The 9025-nt window shown below is 39.2% G+C and overlaps 1 protein-coding gene across 1 annotated transcript; it reads right to left on the bottom strand.

Moving 5' to 3' along the window:
* Window positions 1-1572: 1572 nt before the first annotated feature.
* LOC123641558 (olfactory receptor 52R1-like) lies at window positions 1573-2526 on the bottom strand. The gene has a single exon (XM_045556433.1). It carries the CDS (start codon window positions 2518-2520, stop codon window positions 1573-1575), a length of 948 nt encoding a protein of 315 aa, XP_045412389.1. The 5' UTR covers window positions 2521-2526.
* Between the last annotated feature and the right edge of the window lie 6499 nt (window positions 2527-9025).

Genomic DNA, 9025 nt, shown 5'->3' with positions numbered 1-9025 from the left:
CTGTGGTCCAAGCTATTCAGGAGGCTGAGGCAGGAGGATTGCTTGAGCGCAGGAGTTTGAGGTTGCTTGTGAGCTAGGCTGATTCCAGGGCACTCTACTCAGGGCAACAGAGTGAGACTCTGTCTCATAAAAAGAAAAAAAAAAAAATTACCCTTTCTTTCCTTGGGGCATTTTCAGGCTCCAATAATTTGTTTCTTCTGGAGAAAGCAAACGTGTTCCTAATTCCTCTCAAGGAGCCTTTATCTAATGTTGGTTTTAGTAATATAAATGACCCTGAATTCTAGAATCTTCTTCACAATTGGCTTTGGTAAAAAAAAAAAAAAAAAGCAGTGAATAGGTTATCAATTCAAGTGCAATGATATGATAGAAAACATGGTTTTAAAAGCAGCTTAAAATTTTAATTCAAAAGAAAAGCACTGATAAAATATACGATTAAAATACAATATATTATCTTCAGATGAGAATCTTCTTCCTCATTCTTTTCCAAAAACTTTATTCTGAAATTCATTGTCTTCAGTGAATCAGCAAATTTTGGAGAAGAGAGACCAAAACTTCAGCCCACCTGGTCCCCATTGATAACAGTCTCTCGAAGCTGTGGTCTGGCAGCAGTTTTACATCTAAATTTTCAAGCTTCTGTGGACCTTCATCTCCTCCCTAATCCTCTCAGACTGCCCACTCACTACCCTTGGTTTTGGCACTGCATTAACTTCTCCTGTTTGCATCCATTGTTATTTAAATACTTTTTTCTCATACTAAAACTTCCTCAATCCAGAATATTTTTTAAAAATACACTAAACAGGTATCAAAAACAAAATGAAAATATCACAAGGCCAACCTACTCCAAGTAGCTATTACTAAAATTTGTATATGTTTTCTCAATCTCTTTATATGTATATGTGCTCTGCTTTAGAATTGCATCAAACCTTACAAGCAATTGTTATTCTTTTTTATTTAATAATACCTTCACCATTTTTCTCATCTTCAGATACTTATTGCAAATACAGTAGATAAATGGCACCTGATATTCATTTGCCCATTGCTGCTTCTGGTGTTATATAGTAAAATATATAAATGTTTTTTGTTGTGTTTTTATAAATAATGATTTTATGTATGACATTATACATATTTTTGGCTTCTAAAATTTGACTTCTATGTGGATTCTCCAATGGGAAAAATATAAATGCTTTTTAACTATTCCATGCAAATTTCTAAATTTCTTTTAAACAAAGTCTACCAACTCATACTGATACCAATGATGTAAAAATAATATTTTGTGCTATTTTTTACATTAATTATTTGTGGAAGATGACGTTCTTTTAAAATACTCATTGATTTAATAGGTAAAAATATTTTTATTGCTTTCTTGTAATGATGAACATAGATCAACTAAGTTATTATCCATCACAACTCTCAGAGACCTTCTCTTCTGGGTATCCTAAAAATGGTTCCTCTTACCCCTGCACCAGTGGTTTATAAGTTGGCTTTGTGATGACATGTAATGGTTTGTCAAACTCATTTACATCTCCAGATTAGAGGGGCAATAGCAGTGGTGGTGATGCTGTGATCCTTGGCTCAGGGGTCTTTTCCACAACATCCTTGGACAACCCTGCCCCTGATCTGTTTGGTTCTAACTCCGTAGATGATGGGGTTGAGCATGGGAGGCACCAGGACATAGAGATTAGCAACCATGATGTGTACCACCTGGGGCACATGGTGGCCAAAACGATGAGTGAGAAAAGTAAAAAGGGCTGGGATATAAAAAGCCAAGATAACACAGATATGGGAGGCACAGGTGCCAAAAGCCTTGAGGGAGGCTTCACCTGAGGGCAATCGAAGCACAGCTCTCAAAATCATCACATAAGATATGCTGATGATAGTCATATCAAAGCCAACAACAGAGAAGGCCACAAAGAGCCCATACCCACGATTCACTCTAGTGTCGGCACACACCAACTTCAGCACAGACATGTGCTCACAGTATGACTGGGGAATGACCTGGTTGTCACAGAAGGGCATCCTGGAGACCATGAAGCAGAAAGGGCTGACCCAGAGCAGCCCTCTCGTCAGCACGAGGACCCCCAGTTTGACCACTACTGATAGGGTCAGGATGCTGGAGTGTTGGAGTGGGAAGCAGATAGCCACATAGCGGTCCAAGGCCATGGCCATGAGAACCCCAGACTCCACTGAAGAAAAGGTATGGATGAAGAACACCTGGATGAGGCAGGCATGATATTCGATCTCATGGGCATGGAACCAGAATATGGCCAACATCTTAGGCTGGGTGGAGGAGGAGAGGACCAGGTCAGTGATTGCCAGCATGGCTAAAAAGAGGTACATGGGTTCATGCAAGGTATGGTCAATTCGGATTATATGAAGGAGAGTTATATTCCCAAGTATAGCCACAATATACATGGCACAGAGAGGAAAGGCAATCCAAAATTGGGCACTCTGTAGTCCTGGCATTCCAAGCAGGATGAAGGACACAGGATGAGAAGAAATGTTCCCTGAAGGCAACACCATAATGTGGCTAATATATTCTCTGTTTGGAAGGTAATCTACTCTCTGCAGGTGACAACAATCAAAGCAAGTGTCATTATTATTTATAAGTCTTTTAAATGGGACAATTAGGTAATAAGGCCACTCACTGGATTTAACGATAAACTGGAATGACTTCAACTGTATTTATAAATAAAATTTTGCAGCAGTAAATGATGGAACTCTTCATTCTTTATTCATATTTATGTCATCAAAACGGGGTACATCATACTAGCCACAAGTGTAATTGTTTTTCAAGAATCAATACTTCTCTTGAAAGTAGACTCTGCTAAGGGAAAACTATCTTGACAAATAATATCACAGTAATTCCTGCCCCTGTATTCTTTATAACTAACAACTCATTTTTTCAAACTTTCCCACAGGTCTTTTTATGCTTCTGTTAAGCTCCTTGGGTAACTTCTCAGGGTAGGAAGCCAGTAGAGAAGTTTATGTGTAGATGTTGAGTTATCTTTGACTTTAAATTCATTACTATGAGGTTTGGGGCTGGAAAATAACTGAGTGCCCAGTTGTATACCTGCAACTAAATGTATTATCTTTATTGTAATCTTCTCCTAGATTAGGGGTTAGCAAACTATTTTCTGTAAAAAGTCAGATCATAAAAATTTGAGGAATTGTAGGTCATATAGTCTCTGTTGCAAGTAGTCACTTTAGCCATTGTAGTGCCAATGTACATTGTTCTTCTTTTTCCTTCTTTTCCAGGCAGAAAGGGATAGAGCAGAGCCCCTGGAGCCCAGATAAACTGTGTTTTTGAATTTTCACCATACTCAAGGAAGCAGTACTTGTTTTGAGCAAACCTGTAGCTATTATGTAGGTAGGATTCTCTAAAAGGCAGGAAAAAGAACAATATAATTTCCCTTCTTGCCCAATACTCCTTCCTCCCCAAACTGCTACTAAATATGTTATTTTTTATTATTTCACAGGCTAAAACTCTTGTGAGCATAAAGCATACTAAAAGCTGAAGTTGTCATGTCCTTTTTAAACATTATAACTAGGGTAATCAAACTTTTAACTTTAGATTCAGTTTGTCTTTTCCCCAAAATAAAATCAAAGTTGTAAAACCAGTGCTTAATTTTGGTTCAGAAAAATATTTCTAAAAACCATGTTCTCCCACTGAAGAGAGCTCAGCTCTTATCTGTGAGGATGTGTTTGAGTCGAGCAATGCTACTTATTGGCTCTTTTGGAACCTCAGTCATTCCACCTATTATGTGGAAATAGCTAATAAGTCCATCAGTCAGTTGTGTTGCTCAAGCCAGTGAAGGGATAAAAAATAAAAAAGGTTGATATCTTACTGAGGAATAGTTTCAGGGAAATTCGGACGCTCCTTTCTCATGATGGGGTATCTGAAAATAAGGGTAGAGCAATACTGCTGGGGCAGGGTGAGGTTCAGTGCCAACTTCCTTCACAGAGCTGTTGTGAGTGGAGGCAGTCTTCTTACCTCAGTAAGGTCTCCTGGACCACACACCTGGAGCACTGAGTCTTCTCCCTATCTCAGAACCAAGCTCCATGGTCCTAGATCCCAGGACCCTGAAGCTCCCAGTGAGTCAGGCCATTCTGCAGAGTGCATTGCCTGCCTGGCCTTCCTGTTTCTCGCAGCCTCTGAGTCCTACTGCTCTGGGAAGGGAAGAGGTGACTCCGACACAGTAAATCACTCACCCTGCACTCTTCTCTATGTTGGACCAAGCAGAGCATGACCATAAGCAGTTCTAACAAGCTCCTGAAATTCAGCCTTTAGCAGAAGCTTCAGATCAGGGCCTATTTAAAGGATTGTCTAGCCTTTCCCTCCCAGAGCATTAGTGCTCTCACTCCCCTAAGGCCCACTGCCCCATATGCACACTGGCTTCCTCTGAGACTGGAGACTAAAGCTGGAAGCATTAACCCCTAACTTGCCTTTCTCCTCTGTAGGCACAAATGGGAAGGCAGAGGATTTGAAACCTTGTGCAAGGTGTGTTGCTGAAATTACATGAGTGTGGGTTCATCTGCATGCACGTATTTTTATTAGTCACAGTATGCATATTTACAATAGAAAGGATATTTTGTGCACTATAAAAGCATCTTGATATGTCATGTAAATTGATGTGTATATCAGAGACCTATATTAATAAACACATGCATAAAGGATGAGATGCATTTGCATTTGAATTTGAGTGTGTGTTTGTATAAGCAAGTGTATATGTGAAAGTATAATCATTTACTTTGAGTATGTGTAATTAGTGTTCTACCATCATGCTTTGAGTGAAAGGTCATTTAATACACATGTTTTGTGAAGGCACATGCCTAGCTACATACCTGAAAGTGTGAGGTTGCATATCTGTGTGTATACATAGGAGTATGTATATACAAGTAGTGTGGGTTTGATGAGGATATTGACCCTCTATTGCTGCTTCAGTGTTTACTGAAGTAGGTATGATTCCAAGGCCCCCCACTTCTGAGTGGATATTATCAAAAGAGGCAAAGGAATTCCAATGGAGATGCTGCCGAAGTCATTTCTGAGACTTTGCGAGGCTGGAAGGCCCTTTTCACTCAACCTGAGCAGTTAAAGCCTACACAAAGCTTCCCCTCTCTCGGTCTCTATATATACTTGCTGGTATTCTCTCGATTATTTTTTCTCAGCACTTCCTGATATTTTTAATCTGATGTTTGATGATGTGTCAGAGGAAGATTTGAGAAATAAGCATTTTTTCTAATTTCAGCATATTATGGGGGTACAAAAGTTTAGGTTATGTATATTTCCCTTGCCCCCATTTCCCCCCAAATCAGAGCTTCAAGCATGTCCATGCCCTAGACTGTGCGCATCGCACTCATTATGTATGTATACACCCATCCCCTCCCCCTACCCACATTTGCCCAACTCCCTATTGATATTATTCCTAAATGTGCTATTAGGTGATGATCAATGAAACCAATTTGATGGTGAGTACATGTGGTGCTTATTTTTCCATTCTTGGGATACTTCACTTAGTAGAATGGGTTCCAGCTCTATCCAGGAATATACAAGAGGTGTTATATCACCATTATTTCTTATAGCTGAGTAGTACTCCATGGTATACATATACCACATTTTATTAATCCACTCATGTATTGATGGGCACTTGGGTTGTTTCCACATCTTTGCAATTGTGAATTGTACTGCTATAAACATTCAGGTGCAGATGTCTTTGTTATAGAATGTCTTTTGTTCTTTTGGGTAGATGCCCGATAATGGGATTGCTGGATCAAATAGTAAAAAAACAGAAATACAGACTTATTTGAACAGAATGTTAAGCTGTCAATCTTCAGAAGACAAGCCTCACAAAATACAAAACCTGACATACATATAAATGGAGAAAAATAACACAAAAATCACCAAGATTATCAGGTTTACATTGATGTGCTTATGGTAGATTATGATCATCATAGTCACAAGGCCATAATTTATTTTTAGATATCAGCCTTACAAAATCAGAAACACAATTATTTTGTTAGAGAGTCCAGGTGTACAGGAAATATTCAAGGTTTATTGTTTTGGGAATTAGGCTGACATTGTACATTGAAATTTTGTTTTCATCTCAGGTTGCAAACTTTTTTTCTTTGTTTCTTTTAACTTGGGTTAGTAAAGTGCTCCGCACAATGTAAGCAGACCAAACTTCAGTCCTTTAGCTTTCTTTTTTCTTATTCTCTTTTCAGAGGCACTTTTCTCCCCACATAGAATGTGTCATCTAGGGTAGGACCTGTATTTTCTCATCTGTGACTCTTCTACAGTCCCAAAAGACTTAGTGGCTCCAGCAGACATGACACCAAGGCTCTTGAGGAAAGCACTCCTCAGGCCAGCCACGCAACTTTTCACGTTTAGTGAAGGATGTCAGGCTGAACAGAGTGTGCAGTAGAAATGTCAGTATTCTTCTGATTGACCCTCCTTAGAGGCCCCTTATCATTGCAGTCTTTCCAAAGCTGGTACCTCTGCAGGACACATTGAAAACTTAGGAACATGGCTCACATGGCTTAGGAACATCCCTCCTCTGAAGCCCAGTCTCCCTTAGAATGTGCAGGGATTTCTTTTTTTTTTTTTTTTTTTTGAGACAGAGTCTCACTCTGTTGCCCGGGCTAGAGTGAGTGCCGTGGCGTCAGCCTAGCTCACAGCAACCTCAAACTCCTGGGCTTAAGCAATCCTCCTGCCTCAGCCTCCCGAGTAGCTGGGACTACAGGCATGTACCACCATACCTGGCTAATTTTTTTTTCTATATATATATGTTTTTAGCTGTTCATATAATTTCTTTCTATTTTTAGTAGAGACGGGGTCTCGCTTTTGCTCAGGCTGGTCTCGAACTCCTGAGCTCAAACAATCTGCCCGCCTCTGCCTCCCAGAGTGCTAGGATTACAGGCGTGAGCCACCGCGCCCGGCCTTGGATTTCTGAGCTATACTGGGAGCCCAGATAAAATTTGTTGCTATAAACTTGTAGGCACACCAAGCATCAAGGTTAAGGTGTGGAGCGCAAGGTTAAGGTGTGTAAGGTTATCAGGGTGGAGCAAGAAGGATGTTTAGAAAGGAAGCTTTGATGAAAGAGAAGGTTGTCAAGAATATTGACATGAGATTCTGGAATGCTTCAATATATCTAGGTAGAAAGCTGGGCCACATTCATACCCTCACTGTTCGTCTTTCTCTCCACAATGTCTCAGTCAGTCACCTATGGACATGGCCTAGACCTTGTCATGGATCAGAAATACTAGAACACTAAATTTTTGAGCATCCTGCCCTGTAACTATAACATCCCTCTTTCTAGTTCTTTTACTCAGCCCATGTCCCATGTTCTTCCATGTCATTGATTCCATACATATGGGGGTGAGTGTGTGTGTGTATACACACACTACATGAATCTAATATACAGATTAATTATATATTATATCTTTCCTTATTTTTAGCTTCTCTTCTGGGAGCAAAACTTCCAGGACTGATGGTGAAGATTAAAGATCTTTGTTTTTGACCTGAGGAAGGGAGTCATGGGGTGGCTTTTTCCTGCCTCTTTGCTTCTTACTCGCCTAAGCATCATGCTCTCCCCATCATCTTCTCCAATATCAGGGGCATGTTACCACACTCAAGTGGAGAGTCAAGTCTGGTTAGAGGGGAGATATCTAGCTCTACGCTCTGTCTTCCTCCAATTTCAGAGAGAATATTATTAATATCAACATTGTAATGAAAAGCTTAGTCCCTGCAACAACAAAAACCCAAAAAAACAAAGAAGAAAATGTATGTGCCCTGATTGGACAATGAATGGGTTAAATTGTGCCCCCCCTCAATATTCAAATGTTGAAGCCTTAACCCCTAGTACCTAACAATGTTCTCTTATTTAGAAATAGGGTCATTGAAGATACAGGTATTTAAGTTAAGATGAGTTCATACTGGAATATGATGGGATCATGATCCAGCATGACTGAAGACCTTATCTAAAGGGGAAATTTGATCACAGAGATTCACACGTGGTGAGATGCCATGTGGACATGAGGGCAGAGATCAAGGTGGTGCATCTGTACACCAAGGTTTGCAGCAAACCACCAGAAGCTAGGAGAGGCACATGGAACAATCTCCCTCACAGCCAACAAAAACACAGAACTGCAGCACAACAAATTTCTGTTGTTTAACCCATTCCATTTGTGGCAGTCTAGTATGGCAGTCCTAGCAAACTAATAAAACAAAGGCTCATATCTATCCATTATTCTAAAACTTCATCCATAAATAATTATGCCTTTCATGGGCTAGTGAACTTTTAAACAGTTTTAATTGAATCATTTATCTAGACAGGGGCCTTACAAAATGTATTTGCCAACTGTCCCTGTTACCCTAGGGGTGGCCTTGTATTTATGTAAAGATAGATTAATATATTACTGAAAAATGATGAAGAAACCAGAAATAGCTCCAAACATATAGTTAATTGATTCTCAATAGAGGAATCAACACAATTCAGTGACAGAAAAATGTCTTTATGGTGCTAGAACAACCAGATATCTGTCTGAAAAATATAAAATGAACCTCACCTTCTACCTCTATGTAAAAAAAAGAATAAATTTCTATTTGAGAGATATCATAAGCCTAAATTTGCAATCTACAATTATAAAGCTTTCAAAAGAAAAAGATAGGATAATATTTTCATGTATTTGGGGAAAGCAAAGATTTCTTAAATAGTACACAAAAGGCATTAGCCATTAAAAAAAAAAAGTATCAACAATTGCACTTCAAAAAAACAAAACTACTTCAAAAGATACCATTACAAAAGTGAAAAGGCAAGCCACAGATAGAGAAAATATTCAAGATATATATATTTAACAAAGAAAGCCTCAAAATCAATTAATAGAAAAACAACAGCTCTTTAAAACTACAAGCAAATGGATCAAGCAGACACTTCACAAAGGGAGGTAGATGAGTGTCCAATGCTTATTAAGCAGATGTGGACAGTATGTTACCACTCTTCTCCCTCTGTCTGAATCCCACTCCTCTGAC

The sequence above is a fragment of the Lemur catta genome, chromosome 7, assembly GCF_020740605.2.
Source record: "Lemur catta isolate mLemCat1 chromosome 7, mLemCat1.pri, whole genome shotgun sequence".
Classification (NCBI taxonomy): Eukaryota; Metazoa; Chordata; class Mammalia; order Primates; family Lemuridae; genus Lemur; species Lemur catta.
This window is presented reverse-complemented; position numbering and strand designations above follow the sequence as displayed.

What these genes read in the sequence shown, in the direction of transcription:
- LOC123641558 (XM_045556433.1), bottom strand. Translation starts at nt 2,520, where the DNA reads ATGGTGTTGCCTTCAGGGAACATTTCTTCTCATCCTGTGTCCTTCATC.